Source organism: Danio rerio, chromosome 12 (assembly GCF_049306965.1).
Source record: "Danio rerio strain Tuebingen ecotype United States chromosome 12, GRCz12tu, whole genome shotgun sequence".
NCBI classification, from domain to species: Eukaryota; Metazoa; Chordata; class Actinopteri; order Cypriniformes; family Danionidae; genus Danio; species Danio rerio.
Window position 1 is genome coordinate 19,903,849 of NC_133187.1, and position 17,216 is coordinate 19,921,064.

The 17,216-nt window shown below is 33.6% G+C and overlaps 1 protein-coding gene across 2 annotated transcripts in view; it reads left to right on the forward strand.

The window, feature by feature from the left end:
* fam20cb (FAM20C golgi associated secretory pathway kinase b) overlaps nucleotides 1-17,216 on the forward strand; it is a 110,464-nt gene that overhangs the window by 42,752 nt on the left and 50,496 nt on the right. The window contains exon 4 of one of the 2 annotated variants that reach the window (XM_073918395.1): nucleotides 1,803-6,320. The exons of the other annotated variant lie outside the window; for it this stretch is intronic. Within the exon in view, the coding sequence (XP_073774496.1) occupies nucleotides 1,803-1,914 (112 nt within the window). The 3' untranslated portion in view covers nucleotides 1,915-6,320. Of the gene's footprint in view, nucleotides 1-1,802; nucleotides 6,321-17,216 lie in introns of those variants that run through there. 2 annotated transcript variants of the gene reach the window in all.

Below are 17,216 nucleotides of genomic sequence, written 5' to 3' on the forward strand. Positions count from 1 at the left end.
TAAATAGAATGCAGATAGAACCTTATAATTCCAAGATGATAATGTAATATTTTGTCATAGAAATATTTAAAAAAAAACACTAGAACGGTGTTCTATATTTTGGAGATTTATGTACTTACATTACCACAAATGTTTTGAAGAATGTTCTTGAGAAATTAGCAGTTTTTACTAGTGACACGGACCATATTGTGTCACCATGCTAATGATGTCATACGCCCTCAATTTACAAGTTGGTTTTATAGAAAACAGGAAAACACCAAAGACGCTTTAAAATGTTGTGCATTTCATTAGACTGCACAGAGCAGCAATATATCTGAACCTTAATATGTATCTAGTATGGTAAATCATAGATGTTTTTCCCCACATAATCACAACTGGCAGAACTGGAAGGGGATCAATTATGGCAAGCATTTGCAGTCAGCTGCATTTGCAATTGTTTCAGCAGTCTTATTTAGCATCAGTTTCGCTTTCAGCCTTGCTTTGCTTCATACTTTCATGATAATAAGCTTGAAGATTTCTACAGAAGTTCTGTTTCCTATTATTCCACGCTCAGTCAAGGCATCATCAAACTACGCCTTTGTTAGTTGTAATTATGAGCCCTCTAGTGGCGAACGTCATTTTATACAAGTAAAATACCATTAACATTTCTAAAGTTAATTTTGAGCCAAATGTTTATTTATCTCTCATTTAAAGACACTATCACCTGTAATTTACCAGGGTTTGCCACAGTGGAATGAACCAACAATTACTCTGGCATATGTTTTTATGTGGCGGATACCCTTTCAGCCACAAACCAGCACTGGCAAACTCAATAAACACAGACATTAAACACATTATTATAATTAATAAATGACTATTTTAGACATTATACATATATGTTTTACATTTAGTTTATTCTTGGGATGGCAGTGCTTAGTCATTTTAATTTAATTGAAAATTAATTAATTTAATAGCTCTTAGCTCATCCAAAAGTTATACCAATTTCCTTACTATTTGTGCAACAATTGCTTAAGGGTTATTGAGCATCATAACTAATAATATAAACGCATTCACATGGTAGTTTATGCATCTTAGCCAGCTTAACAATGTGACACTTATAATGTAACATGGTATCTCTGTCCACCTTAGGGGTTGTTGGCCTTGGAAGATACGTTTCTACATGATTTAACAACAGAGTACCACATAGGGATGCCGCTTTTGCAATTAAGTATGAGAAAATAAGTAAACATGTCAGGCACAAGTCAGGCCTTGCCAGCTCTGTTGCCACCAACAGCCAGACCAGACTCCAGCAGTATAATTACTCTAATTGTCTCTGCAATAAATCTGAAGCCAGACATGAAAGAATTCAGGGAACATCTTTAATTATACGCAGTAGGGACCAAATAAGCACTTAGCAACAGAAAGATGTTTTATATAGAATTTATCTAGGGAGCGTTTGATTTTAAGATATTTAGAGGAAACTCTCCAGAAATGGTGTCTTTTCCGTTTTTTTTTTTTGGAAGCCCCAAATATTAAGCGTTGCTTCACTTCAAAAGAGCTGCTAAAACATCTGCAAGCAAGGAGGGTTGTTCTCATGGCTTAATTATTTCCAAGTGCAGGAAAGCTGTTGATTGATTTTGCATTTGAAGCTCTGTACAATATGTTGTTGTCATTAAGGATTTCAGTGGGTCAAAGGGTAATTAAAGGGTCAGTAAAAGTGATCCTGAGGGGTTTTTCCTTGTGGTAGGACTGAGGAGAGGAGACTCTTGCGCAGGTGCAGTTTGCTGCTGGCTATTGTTTCTCTTCTGATTGTTCTCCCTTAGGTCCTGGGGAAGTGGGAGGTGGGGTGCGTCTGAGGAGTGGGTGTTGACTGCCCGCCTGTGGGAAATGCATAGTGTAGCAGAAAAACACAGCAAGGATGGAGTGGAGACCTAAGGTCTAACACTGCCTGTGACCTTAAAAAAAACGGTACTGTATGTTACTCCATTAGTCCATTTAAAAGAATGGTTCTTCCAGGAAGACCAGGGAGTGATATGATATAAAATGATTTATTTAACAAGGTAATATGTAATAGAACAAATAGATTTCTTTGGTGAAGGCCCTTTCCGTAGCTTGAATCAGAAGCTTGTCCATTCAGCAAAGTCTGTCTTAGGACAAAGGCAGGAGCAGAGCCTAGTCTTGGACTGGGCCAACCTGGTGCTGGTGGGGAAGATGGTGGTTAAACATCAACATAAGTGTCTGCAAACAAAATGGATTGTGAAAGACGAGCTTGTAAATTTATTGGTTGTAATTGGATTGTGTGACATGACATTAGGTCTTCCTGATAGAACTGGAGCTAAAACTATATTTCCTATAGAAATGTAAATGTACTCACCTTTTACTCATCTGCAAATGGTTAAACACAAAATAAAAAATAATCATGAGAACTGTCAAAAAAAAATTTGTTTTGTAGCAATGTGTGAGCTTCTTACAGTAAAAAAATAAATTAGCATCCATTTATGGAAATTGAAATTCAAAATGATTTTAAAATGAATGTTTTCTATTTTAATATGTTTAAAAATACACTTTACAACCCAACATGTTAAGGTAACTCAAACCATTAAAGGAAACCAATTGCAACAAACCATTTAAGTTCAAGAGCTAACTCTAATGAGTACTGTGAACTTACTCCATTTGAGTAAACAAAGCAATTTGAGTAAAGGCCAACTCAAACCAACTTAGTACTGCAAAATAAGACAACTCAAACCATTTGAGAAAACCAATTGCTACAAATCATTTGAGTTAAAAAACAAATGTATGTGAGTACTGTGAACTTACTCCATTTAAGTTGAAGTAATGAGGTAATAAACTCATTCCCTTCAGTTCAAAACTATTTTCAAATGAGTAGAATTAACTTTCAGTAAATTTTGAGTTAACTGCACTCATTTTTTATTTGATAAAGTTGACTATTGGATTTTACTGTGTATAGTTTATACACTTTTATTTGAGAAATGAGTGATAGAAACACCAAATTTCAAATAAAATGTCTTCATATATGAAATTATAAGATGGTTTGTGAGATAGAAACGCTGAATAAACTCTGACAAAGCAAACAAACGTCACACCCCTGTTGAACCAGCTGTCTCCATTTTCCTTTCTCTGTTTACTGTTGATTACTATGCTACCAATATTAATCTTAGATGCTCTTACAAATGTATGGAAATACACCTAATTCATATTTGTAATTTCCCCATTTTTTTAAATTTGAAAAGATTTGCTTCGATTAATATGGAAATAATGTGATTACTGTATTTTTTTGTTTTTACTCCATGTAAACATAGTACTTTAAACTTCAAAATATTGCATCTAAGCTCACAATCATAGTACTCACAGATATATTAAACTACATGCAGATTTAAATAAACAGGCATATAAACACCATAATCAGATTATTGCCACTTTGACAAAAGTGCACAGACATCCACAGGTGTTTTTTGTTTATACATTTGTTCATTCATTTTATTTTTGGCTTAGTCCCTTTATTCATCAGAGGTCACCACAGCCAACCAACTTATCCAGAATATATTTTACACAGAGGATGTCCTTCCAGCCACAACCAAACACTGGGAAACACCCATACACACTCTTTCACACACATACGCTACGGCCATTTTAGCTTATTCACTTCACCTATACCACATGACTTTGTTCTGTGGGGAAAACCAGAGCACCTGGTGAAAACCAACATGAACAGGGGAGAACATGCAAACTCCACACAGAAATACCATCTGAGCCAGCCGGGGCTTAAACCAGGACTTTCTTGCTGTGAGGCCATCGTGCTACCCTCTGTGCCATCATGACACTCTTTGTACATACACACTTCACTTATTGAATGAATATGATATTATTCTGAAATTTCAATTAATCAGAACAGTTTAAATTGTTTACCAGATACTTTACAGCCAAAGCAATGTGGACCAAGTTAAAGCAGTATTGTGCATGATCATAAGAGCATTGAATAACCTTGAATACATCCACAGCAATGTGTTTTGCATTTGGCATAAAATATTTGATTATAAAACACAGAGGCCTCACAGGCTTAATGTCGAATGTGTGACACATCATTTGTGCTGTGGGATATTCAAATAAAGGAAAAATTTACAAGACAGTGCTGTCTACATTTTTACAAATCTGAAATACATTTTGTTGTACTGTAGGTTTCAGATTCATACCATTCTTGAACACATTCCAGAGAAGACAGGGCTTGCCAACCAATTAGGTTTCAAAAGTAAGAAACTTGAACATAGTTTTTCTTTAAACTAGCATTTCTTTTATCGCTTTTGTACAACACTGTACAAAGTGAGGTACCAATCAAACTGACTATGCATTTTCTAATATCACTCAGCTTTTACCGTAATTTTTCTGAAGTAAAAGAACAGCAATATACTTTACTAAACATCATCTGTGTATGCAGAGGTTGATATTAATTTCTTTCTGTGTTTCATTTAAATCTATTCATTCATTAATTTTCTTTTCGACTTAGTCCCTTTATTAATCTGGGGTAGCCACAGCGGAATGAACCGCCAACTTATTCAGCATATGTTTTACGCAGCAGATGCCCTTCCAGCTGAAACCCATCACTGGAAAACTCAATTTACATTATAGCTTTAAAATAAAACACAATAAAACTCTGTCTCTTTTGACAAGTTTAATTATATTTTAGACTATATTGTGTCCACGACACAACACGGAGCAAATTAAGTTACTTTGAACTTCATAAAAAAGGTGTTCACACGGACAAGAACGTTCAGGAATTTTTCCAGAAAAGGCCATTCACACATCCATTCCATAGTACCGGAAAATTCTGAAATCATTAACTAGAAATTAGCTCTAAATGGCTGCGCTTGTATTTGTAAACACAGAAGGGGTCGGGCTTTTGTTGATGGTTGATGATACATAATAATATTAATAATAGTAATTCCTTACATTTATATAACACTTTTCTTGGCACTTAATGAGTCTAACACAGAGGGGGTGGGGGGGTTAGGAATCTCCTCATCCACCACCAGTGTGCAGCATCCACCTGGATGATTCGACGGCAGCCATTTTGCACCAGACCGCATTCCACACACTAGCTGATTGGTGGATGAAGTGGTGGAGTGATGAAGCCAATTATGATATGGGGAGGGTAAGGAGGCCATGATAAACAGAGGCCAGTGAGCAAATTTGGCGAGGATGCCGGGGTTAAAGCCCTACTCTTTTTCGAAGGACATCCTGGGATTTTTAACAACCACAGAGAGTCAGGACCGCAGGGCTGTGTGTGTTCACTGGCTGCTTCTCGTGCACATGCGTCAAGCAACTGAAGCAGAGCTTAAAGATAAACAAACAGCAGTTTATCATAAGCATTTTAACGAAAATTTTTTCCACAGTTGGCATTAAGAAGGAACATAGAAACATTATCTGACTAACATCTAGCTGCTAAATGTGTCTGGAAAAATATTCAAATTCTTTTATTTTCGTGAACAGCACTGATGTTAATGTGTCTGAATGTTGTAATTGGCTGGAGTAGATGTTTCATACCCTATGTCTTTCCAGCAATTTTCTTTCTACGTTCACACAGCGCAGCATTCCGGCAAATTACTGGTAATGTTACAACTTTTTTTCCGGAAAATTGCTGGAACGAATTTACCTGTATTTTCAAAAAAGGCCTGTTCATTTTTTGCCGTAAATTTGTCGGTAATTTTTCAAAAGGTCTGTATCTGTGAAAGGGGCTTATGGCACCTTTAATTGTGAGCTGCCTCACATTGAGTCTGGCAAATGGGAGAGCAAGGTTTCATCAGGTGACAATTTTGTTTGTAAAAGACTAAATGCTAGCACATGTGGATACCTCTATTTTTTTCAATAGGCTACATGACTTTGTACATTCAGACAATAAAACCTTAACACACTGACAGCCAGTGAGAATTCATGGAAATATTGGTAAAAAGGGCTTGCAAAATGTACAGCTAACGCTACAGTAAACATTGTAGAGAGGCTCACTGCTTGATGTTAAGTCCTTTTTAAAGATTATTTAAAAAAAATGAATATCTTGGAAACAATAGGTTATGCAGTGGGAAAATAATGATAAAATACATGGAAGTTATTCCAGGGTAGCAAATTGAAGTATAAAAGTACCTCATGTTTGCAGAGCTTCTGGTCTTTATATTGTCTGATTTGAAAAGGCTTGTGTGTTCATTCCACTACAGTGACTGCAATAGCTAAATTTGTTTGATTAGCTTATTAAATTTGATTAGATTAATTACTGGATTCAATGCGCTAGTAGCACACCAAGAACATCTGCTGGTTATATAATGGGGAAATGGCAAATGAAAAACATTAAAAATAAAATGTTTGATTGTTTCTCAGTGCGGAAGCAAATATATTTATCTTTATATTTATAATTGTAAATGATAAATTTAAAGACTTTTGAACAGCAGTGAACTGTAGATTGCAATGTTTCTAATTATTTGCCACATCGAAAAAAGTTAAGTGTGTGAAATGAAAATATGACAGTTTCATTTCGATAGTGTCATTGTTATTCTTTACTTGAATAAATAATCCATGAAAGTTAGTCCACTGTTAATCCACTGTAAAAAAATGTTTCTGTAATTTTCAATTAATGTCTCACCATTCTTCGTAAAAATGCTGGCATCAGTTTGATGGCTTTAGCCACAATATTCTTAACCACGTCCCACTCATCATTAGTATTATACAATAATAAAGAGAGAGCCCGCCCCCACTCATTATTTCATTTCAGTTGGAGATACATGAATTACATCTAGTGTCGTAGTTGAAGGCCTTTTCATCAGTAAACCATGATTATCAGAAGAGAGATTTTAAATAACAAAAAATAGACTTTATTCAACATAAAAAAGTCAAGAAAGTGCAGATCTTAGAGCAATCTGACATCACTTCTGGACAAGTATGTTGTGATGTGTATGTTTTATACAGTTACAGCTCTTGTTTTAACTTCTGCTTTCAAGTATATGTTTAGGTGGTCCTGTTATTCATTACTTTGATCATTTTAATATAGCATTTTAATAATGAAGTCCAAAAATTATAGTATAATATTAAGAGTTCATTTCGACTTAAATCTTGTGGCCCACCTGCAGTATTGCTGAGGCCCACTAGTAGATTGCGGCCCACTGGTTGAGAATCCTTGGCTTAAAGGGGCTAATAATATTGACCTTAAAATGTTTTTTTTTTTTTTTTTTAATTCTAGCTGAAATTAAACAAATAAGACTTTCTCCAGAAGAATAAAATATTATCAGACATTGATAATTTGTTTATCAGACATTGATAAATTCATGAAAATTTCTTGCTCTGTTAAACATCATTTGGGAAATATTTTAAAAAGAAATCTCAAAATATATCTATTTACTGGTTATATCTGTCAACATCTCATAAAAAAAATGTGTTTTAGGGTTTCATAACCTTTTTAAAATGCTGTTTCCAAGGACCACTCACTGGATTTTGGAGCATAACAAAAGATGACATGTAATAGTGTGATTATGTTATATTGAGAGCAAAGAACCAAGTTTCCTTGTCATAAAATGTACAACCAAGGCCTCTGAGTCTTTCAGCGCATTGACAGTTTTACCGCTGCTGCCCGAACACCAAGGACAGAAACAACAGAAAACTCTTTGCTTCTGCAGGCAGATGTTTCTTCCATTCTCAGCGTGGCCTCGGTAAATCCCTCTGGGCAGAGTGGCCAAACTGTTTACAAGGAAAATAGAGACCTGTGTCCAGGCAATTGAGGAAATGCTTTTTACTCGCATGGAGCAGTCGCTCTGCTGAATTATCTCTGCAGAGCTGTGACTGAGCTTGACACTAACGTGACCGAGGAAAACTCTTGAAATGTCGATAAATGTCAAGTGCTTGAACTGAAGCCCGCTGACAGGATATTACAGGAGGAAAAAGCATTTAAACGTCCTGCTGTTTTACACTTGTAATATTTCTGATTCTTCTGTACATGTGGATTGCAGATTTTCTGTCTTCAGAGCTATGGTACTTTATGTGTGCACTGGTGACACTTTACTTAAAGGAGGTGTTCATAAGACTATTATACGAAGAAGATTGTATGCATGCTCATGGCAAGTGCCATTTTAAATGCAAAGGTGACATTGTTTGAGATGTATTTGTTATGACAACTTGACACGTCATAAACATGATCGTGATAAGGCCGTGATAATTTATCATTAAAATGTCATAAAATGCTTTTGAATATTAATGATGCTGTTAGTATTTTAAAATGTTGTCAATGACTTTGGTGTCACTTTTAATTAATTGAACGTGTCTTTGATTAATCAAGTTATATTTAAAAGAAATCATGTTTTGAATGAGAATACTTCATATATCGAAATTTCCATAAAAAGTAGCCCAACTGGTTTCAATACTGGAAATGATGATGATGATGATGAGGATGATGATAATAAATGTTTCTTGACCATCAAATAATTTCTGAGGAATTACGTGACACTGAAGACTGGAGTAATAAAAGAAAAATGTTCTGAATCACTGAAATAAATACAATAATAATATAAAGATATTTTGCGATATTACCGTTTTATTGTATTTGTGATCTAATAAATGAAGTATTGGAGAACAGAAGACATTTTTAAAAATGTTTCTAAACTCATTATTATCTACAGTAAGTCATGAAAAAATGCTATGAAGATCTTATTTATTTATTTATTTGTTTGTTTATAATTTTTAAATCGACTGCCAGTCAGAGTTCAATTGTTACCTATTTATTTATTTATTTATCAGTTGTCATTTGAATGTTTATTTATTTAATTGTTTATTTATTTATATTTTAAAATGGGCTGATAGAGTTCTGCTGTCATTTATTTATTTATCAGTTGTCATTAAAATATTTATTTATTTAAATATTTATAATTTTTAAATGGACTGCTAGTCAGGGTTCAGTTGTCATGCATTTTATTTATTAATCTACTTATTTACTTATTTATCATTTGTAATTTAAAATATTTATTTATTTATTTATTTAACAGGTGTAATTTAAAATTTTTACTTATTTATTTATTTGTTTATCATTTTAAATGCACTCAAAGTTCAGTTGTCATTTATTTATATACTTATTTACCCGTTGTAATTTAAAATATTTATTATTTATTTATTTATTAAATTATTTATTTAATTAATTAATTATTTATTTATTTATTTATTTATTTATTTATTTATCAGTTGTTGTCATTTAAAATATTTATTTATTTAAATTTTTAAGTGGACTGCTAGTCAGAGTTGAGTTGTCATATATTTATTTATATATTTATTTATTTATATATATATATATATATATATATATATATATATATATATATATATATATATATATATATATATATATATATATATATATATTTATTTATTTATTTAAAACTAACCTTTAAACTGGATGCTAGATATCAGTTTCTATTTGAAATTTTTATTTAGTTAGTTAATTCATCATAAATTACTGAAAAGATTCTGAAAATGAAAAAAAAATCATTTATAATTAATCATAATGTCATTCTAATACCAAATTCCTACCAACACCTTTGCTGGAAGAAAGCTAAACCTTTCCAAGAACAAATATAAATATATGTAGATGAAAAGTGTATAAATATGTAAAGAAGTGTATTCCTCAATATGTTGATTAAAAAGCATTTTGACACATACACACACACACACACACACACACACACACACACACACACACACACACACACACACACACACACACACACAATATATATATATATATATATATATATATATATATATATATATATATATATATATATATATATATATATATATATATACACATACATATACATATATTTATTTATTTATCATTAAACGTTATGTCCCAGCAAGCCTCTTGTGTATATATTTGTTCTGACGTCAAATCTGCTCTTAACAGCATCCCCCTATTCTCTACTCCCGCCCAGAGGAAGATCAGTGCTTTCAGAGAGAGGGTTTTTTCTTCCCTTTCTCTTTCACGTCCCACTCGTCTCTATGCTTTCGCTGTCTTTCTGCCCTCACGCTGCGCTCTGGCCTCGGATCCTGTCCATTAAGCCGTTTCCAGCAGCTCTGTAATATGAAGGAATGGAGCGCCTTCGGCACCCTGACATTCTGACTGTGTCATCATTAACCTGCCCGTCTGTGGATCTGCCCTCCGTGGGGCTTGCGGGCGCTGGGATGGCACAAATGATGTGCTTTTTATTAGACGTTGGGGTTATATCCTATTAAGGCGAAGGTAGAGTGGGGTGGGATACCATATTCAGTGTAAAGCACTGAAAAGCTCCCTGAATGGCGTCTAGAGATAATCCCTACCTTCACAACACAGGCATGCTCTCGTCTAAGCCATTTTCCTACACTATGTGCTTGTACACATCTCTGAAGCCAGAACAGACTTAAAATGCTCACTGAATGCACTGGGGACAAGGAATCTTACTATTGGTGTAATATATCATCATATAGTGTATCAGTTTAGTATATCAGATATAGTATACAGTGTAGTATAAGGTAGGCCTATGCGTTGAGGTTTTTGACATCACATTTTAAAATAATGACCAGCCCTCACTTTAAAAAAAAAGGTTTAAAAAAATATTTTATTTTATTTTATTTTATTTGGCAGTTTTTTCTTTTGTTTTGTCTTTAAAAAAAAAACAGTATAATTCAAGTTGTCAGAATTTATTTTATTTTATTGTATAGCCAAAAAGGTTTGTTTTAGGTTAATTTTTTTAAACTTTAAGATTGTTGCAACATTCTGATGTGGCTCATTCTGAAAACGTAGCCCTCTATACATTTCTGGAGATTGTGAATGTAGCCAGAGGTACATATTTCATCTTTAAACTGAACACTGGGGCGGTATGACAGCATTTCTTTTTGCGCTTACCAGCTGAGTGCTTCCCTCCATATGGACAGCTTTCGCGCTGTTACCAGTTTGTCCAGTTGCTTGCCATGTACGTGGATGGAATTGAGATGCAGAGTTGACTGTGACAAGGGGGTTTGAGTCTAGCGAAGAACAGTTCCAGAAAGCAGACAAAAATAAAAGCCAAAAAAATAAATAAATATCAGGGTGAGAGTGTGGTAAATTCTGAAATAGTAGTAAAAAGTCAGACTAGGGCTTTTAGGGAAGAAGGAGGGTGGGTCAGTCGATCAGTCAGTCAGTCGACAGGTTAGGGTTAGGGTTTTACGCTAGAAGAGAGAAATTCGAGATCTGAAAAAAAGCAATCACAGCGCCCTCTGGTGGATTCCCAAAAACAAAGACTTCAAAAAAGTAGCTCCTGGGACATATTTCACAATCTACAGAAATGTATACAAGGCTACCTTTTCAAAATTAGCCTGGTTGGATTTTTTGCCAATTGTTTTTTGTTGTGGTTGTTGTCCCAGCAAGCATTTTTTGTTTTTAAAAGAAGTCTAATAGGTGTCTAATAGACGTCTAAGATTAGGCCAAAGACTAGACTAGATTTCAAATAGACAGAAATGAATGACTACTCATATGACGACTAGTCTAGTTTTGGCCTATTTTTGGATGTCTATTAGATTTTTACTGACAGCCCTAGTGTAGCCTTGTGTTAGCCAAGCTGTCTACATTTAGATGCCTATTAGATGTCGATTAAACACAAAATTGTTTGACAGGGTGTGTATGTGTACTTGGATGAGTCAAAAGCAGTGGACTTCCCTCACTTCCCTTATTACTTTATTTTGTTATGGAATTTATCATTTATTTAGTCACTGGATTTTTGTTTGTTTGTTTGTTGTTTTATTTTTGTCTCCTTTATCAAAAAGACTGCAGTTTAGTTGTCATACTTTGTTATTTTATTGTATAGCCATACTGCAGTTTTTTTTTTAAAGATTTTTTGTTTTGTTTTCATTCTTCTTTATTGCTTTATTTTGTTAAAATTGTTAAAATATAGCACTTAATTTTATTTTATTTTATCTTATTTTATTTTATTTATTATTCTGGTCTGAGAGCCAAAGTATGTATTTTTTAATAATAAATCCAGGCACAGATTTCATGTGGGCTTTAGTTTTTTGTCGAATCAAAGTGGACTCACGCTTTCCTGTAAATAACCAACTGTTAAATGCACACATACAAACAACACACACTAAGTCAGCAGCTTATGACCATTAGACTGCAGGAATGCTAGACATTCCTGCTAATGCCCTTAAGAGAGGAGGGGGAATATGGGATATAAATTATGTAAAGCCTTCTCTCGAGATACATTGTCATATCCCGCTGTTTCGCTTTTGACTGCGCCGCTGCATACTCTGTGTTGTTTCCCCTCAAAAGATAACCCCTTATGCTGCTCACCGATATTCGCCTCAGTAAAAGGCTTTTTCCAGAGTAAGACAAAGGCTAATGTACTAGCTTGTTTTTTTTTTTTACAATAAAGGAAACATCCCGGTGTAAGAGCTGGTCGTCCCCTGAGCAGTTATTCTGTCATTCCCCGGGTTAGCATTAGCATTGTTTTTGTGTGCTTGAAGAACTGCCTTTGTGTTCCAGACTGCAGGCTTGAGTCTGAGGAGAGACAATTAAGGTGCGCAACGTGAACTGAGAGCCAAATCCAAAATGGAGGACTCAGCCTGACTAATTAGTGGTAATTGCTGTATAGGCAAAGCAATTAGCTTGTTTTCTCTTCAGTACTGTAAGTCATACGTCTAACGATAGGGCTGTACTTTCAGAGGTTTGTAAAGTATACCAGTAGAATGACTGCTTTAAAGGCAAAAGGGTTTAATAAGAGATTAATTAACTGCAATGCTATAATTTCTGATCCTTATGTTTGTTAATAAAGCATTTTTACCCGTCATTTAAATGACAATATGTTATAGATTATATTGTTCTATACTATTCCATTTTATTTTTGCTTTCCTCTTTTCTTTTGGTTTTGTTTAGTTTTTGTTTCTTAGTTTTTTCTTTTTGATTTGCTTAAATTTTTCTTTGCATTGTTCTGTGTTGGTTTGTTCTGGTCTATTTAGTTTTGGTTTTGTTCTAATTTTTTTTTTTTTTTTTTTGCTTAGTGTTGAGTGGTTCTGTTTGATTTGTTTTGTTCTGTTTTATTTTTGTATTTTTTCTGTTTGTTTCTTCTTTGTTTTATTTAGTTTTATTATATTTTGTTCTGTTTAGTTATGGTTTGGATTGTGTATTTCTTTTGTTTGTTTTTTGTTTTTTCCTGCATTGTTTTTTGTTTTGTTTTGTTTTTCTTTTACTTTATTTTTCTTTACATTTTTGTTTTTTTACGTTGCTATTTTCAGGGTTTTTTTTTTTTTTTTTTTGTATATACAGTATAGCAGGGGTGTCCAAACTCGGTCCTGGAGGGCCGTGTCCTGCATATTTTAGTTTCAAGTCCAGTTAAACACACCTGAACCAGTTAATCAAGCTCTTTCTTGGTATATTAGAAACTTTCAAGGAGGTGTGTAGAAGGGAGTTGGAGTTAAACTATTCAGGACAACGGCTCTCCAGGACAGAGTTTGGACACCCCTGCAGAATAGCAATATTGAGTTATAAAAGCAATAAAACCACATTTTTATGTTTCATAGAGCTTGTAAAACTGTCTAATCTAGAACATATGCTGGATAAGTTGACGGTTGACGGTTCCACTGTGGCGACCCCTGATAAATAAAGGGACTAAGTCGAAAAGAAAATGAATGAATGAATGAATGAATGAATATCATTGAGACAAAAATGATATTTCTGTTGAGATTATTCCTCAGTCAGTATCGCAATAAGCTCATTTTCAGCAGATAGCAGAATCTCAGATGGTGCAGTTAACATTGACCCCATCTTGGCTTTGTTCTATTTATATATCCAATGAAAAAACATGTTTGCCTAGAAAAGCATTGCGGATGACCGGAAATCAATGAGAAATACTCACCGCTCCCATGGGTCAGTTGTAATTATAAATGATAATGGCAGCAGCTTTCTTGCTGGTGGAAAGCAGTGACTAAGATGGAAGTCAATTTCAATTAAATGGAGCTCAAAAATTATACAAATTTGACATGATCCATGAGCAGAGTCCAAAATTAACATGAGCTTTGGTCAAAATCAACCAAAATATCCTCAAATCCAAGATGATGGGAGAAAAATACCTTCTACACAGTTTATAAACGTACTAATAACTATAGCCCCTTCTTTTAATTCAGATTTTTGGGAAAAATTCTAGTAAATTGCCATGAAGCACATGTGAACAGTTGTAATATTGCCAGTAAATTCCCAGAAATATGCTGTGTGTGAATGCAGAAGGAACATTTAATATGATTCAGATGCTAGAGACAATAATTTTTTCATATTTATTGATAAATTAGTTCTGGAAAGTTTACAGAAATTTACCTTTATCTTTGCTATAATTAGTTTAGAGTGTGGCCGAAAGTGATGTCTGGCCAAGGAAAAGTTTTTTTGTTTATTTAAACATTTAAAGTTTTACTGCTGTGAAACTTTTATATGTGCTCTGATTTTTACTTGTACCATTTTTAATAACAAGCATATTTAGAATGAAATATGCAGGAGAATGGTTGCTACTGAAATACAAGACAGAAACAATGAAGTAGTAATAACTGATTATACCAGTTGTTCCCAAAGCTGGGGTCGGGACCCCCTGTGGGGTCACGGTACAATGACAGTGATTTAGTGATTCATAAAAGTCAAATAAATTTCATTAAACTATAAGAATTACAATATTTTACCCATAATCCACAAAAGTTAAAAATAGTAGTTTTGAATAGTAAACATCAACAACAACATGCAATTGAAAAGCCATTAGCCTTTCAACTATTTTTTTACAGGATCTGTGCGTTTACATAAGATTATCAACACAGCAATAGGGTCAAATGCAAATTGATTTTATAGCACCAGGTTAAACCTTCTGACACCTTAATGGCAATCAAATACATTAAAAATAAATACAGGCGACAACTGAACATTGAAAAATGATCTCTGATTAGCAGCCTCCAAAATTAAACCAAGAATAGACTTGTGCTGAAAACACTGTGCCGACCAGTATCTTTAGTTGAGGTTAAATTTAAATTAAACAAATTAATAAATGACTATAAAAATGATATAGTTGTTAGACTGTTGCACTTTTTTGTGTTCTCAATATGCTTGTGTTTCATTGAGTTGTGTGTGCAACGTTTGTATATTTAAAGCCACCTCTGAAAAAGTGTATTGTCAGTTAAATATCTTATCCGGGTTTCTTTTGGCAACATAATTCAAAGAAATCTTAGGATCAAATATGGACAAACCGAACAGTTAAAATAAATGGGATTTAAAGGTCCCATAAAGTCCTTTGAAACATGAATATTTTTTCGATGTGTGATATAATTTGAACTAAAATATGAAGACAGGGTGGGACATAGTGTAGCTCTTACCTTTTTACAAAACAGGCATTTTGTTTTTATCACAGCTCTCAGCTCTGAAGGGGGCGGGACATGTCAGATACTGGAAAGCATTTGATTGGTCAGAAGATTCGATGAGAAACTGAAGTCTAAGGTGACAACAAACAAAAAGCTGTTTAGGGGAAAGTGACAAACTAGAATCTTTTGGATGTGAATTTTGTAACTGTTTTGGCGCACACTAGCGTTTAGACTTCCTTAAGACTAAATTACTGATATAACATCTGAAAAAAATCATTTAAAAAACATGAAGAAATTAACTCAATGGTTGGGTTTATCCATATTTGACTCAACATTAGTTTTATAACTCCTAGCATTTTTGTGTGGTTTATTTTAACTTGTAGGTTATTAGAGGCAAATTTTATGTAAGATCCCATTTGAAATGAACTTTTTGTAGCCTGAGGTGAGTAAATTAACAGCAAATTGTCATCACAAAAAGACATACATCAGTGCAGATTTTTTACAGTGTATCTAAATTTCAAAGTCTTCAAATCAGCAGCATCTGACAAGCAGATGTTTGTTTGAATTTCAGCACTCATGTTGACAGACGCATATTGACAATATGATCCGTAGATTTGATTCTCCTGTTGTCAGCTGGTTTTATGCCTGTTATTCTTTGCTAAAGCTCACAGTCACGTTTGATTTTAGATCATTACAAATCATACGCCCCATCTCACCTTTTCATCATTAACCCTCCCTGAGTTTTTTGTGCCCCTGCAGAAAGAAGTGATAAAGCCTGGTAATGGAGACTGACAGGGTCACAGTCTTAACCATGGATACACAGTCACAATTCACACAATTCACCTGAGGTCGCAATTATGACCAAACGCACCATAGACCTGCTCTTATGTGATATACGTTTACCTTAAATGAGCTAAATAAATGAATGAAGGGGTGAGGGGTTTGATTCAGATGGGCAGACCTGCAAAGTGGAGATAGCAGACGTTTGTCTCTGCCCTTTTAGGCCTGTGTGGATAGTGCAATTTCAGTACTGTATACGCTGATGCTGTAGGCCGAGTCTGAAGTAGGGAGTCATACTTTCCAGCATATTTTGGAATAACGATTTTCAGTTCTCAAATTACAGAAATAAATTAGGATTTTTTTATAGTTTCTGAGACCTTCAGTTCGACATACTGTGACTTTTGATGTTTGCTATCTATTTTATTTACAGCAGTATTGTGTAGCACCTCATAAATATGTAAAAAAAAAAAAAGTAATTATAAATAAATAAATACATTTTATTATTATTATTAAAAAATAAATTGTTATATTATTTGTGTACTTTGTTTATTATTATTATTATTATTATTATTATTATTATAGCTTAATTGTATTTAATTACCATTTAATTTGTATTTATTTTCATGTATGAAGATGCATTTTATATTATTATAATTATAAATGTTAAAATATATTTCATTTTAAATTGTTTCTACACTATAGAAAATCTAACTTGAAAAAAGTTTAAATGACTTGGGTTTTTTGTGTTGGTTTGGCAAAAATCTGTAAAATGTCAGTACAACTACATTTAAAACGTTTACTTAACCTAAATCAAATTTTTCTTCATTAAGTTAAAAAGATTTGTTTTGTGAGCAGAACTTTGCAAGTCCACCCAAAAAAAGCTTCTGCCAACTTGTTACTTTAAGGTTAGTTAATATCAGACAGAAAGGTTAGCATTAGCAGTATTTCCAACCCTAACAACAACTACAAAAATAATAATAACACCAATAATAACATTATTGTCATTATTATTAACAACAACAACAATAACAAAATAGTACTGCAATACTGCATAGTTTGAAATTATTATTTACAGT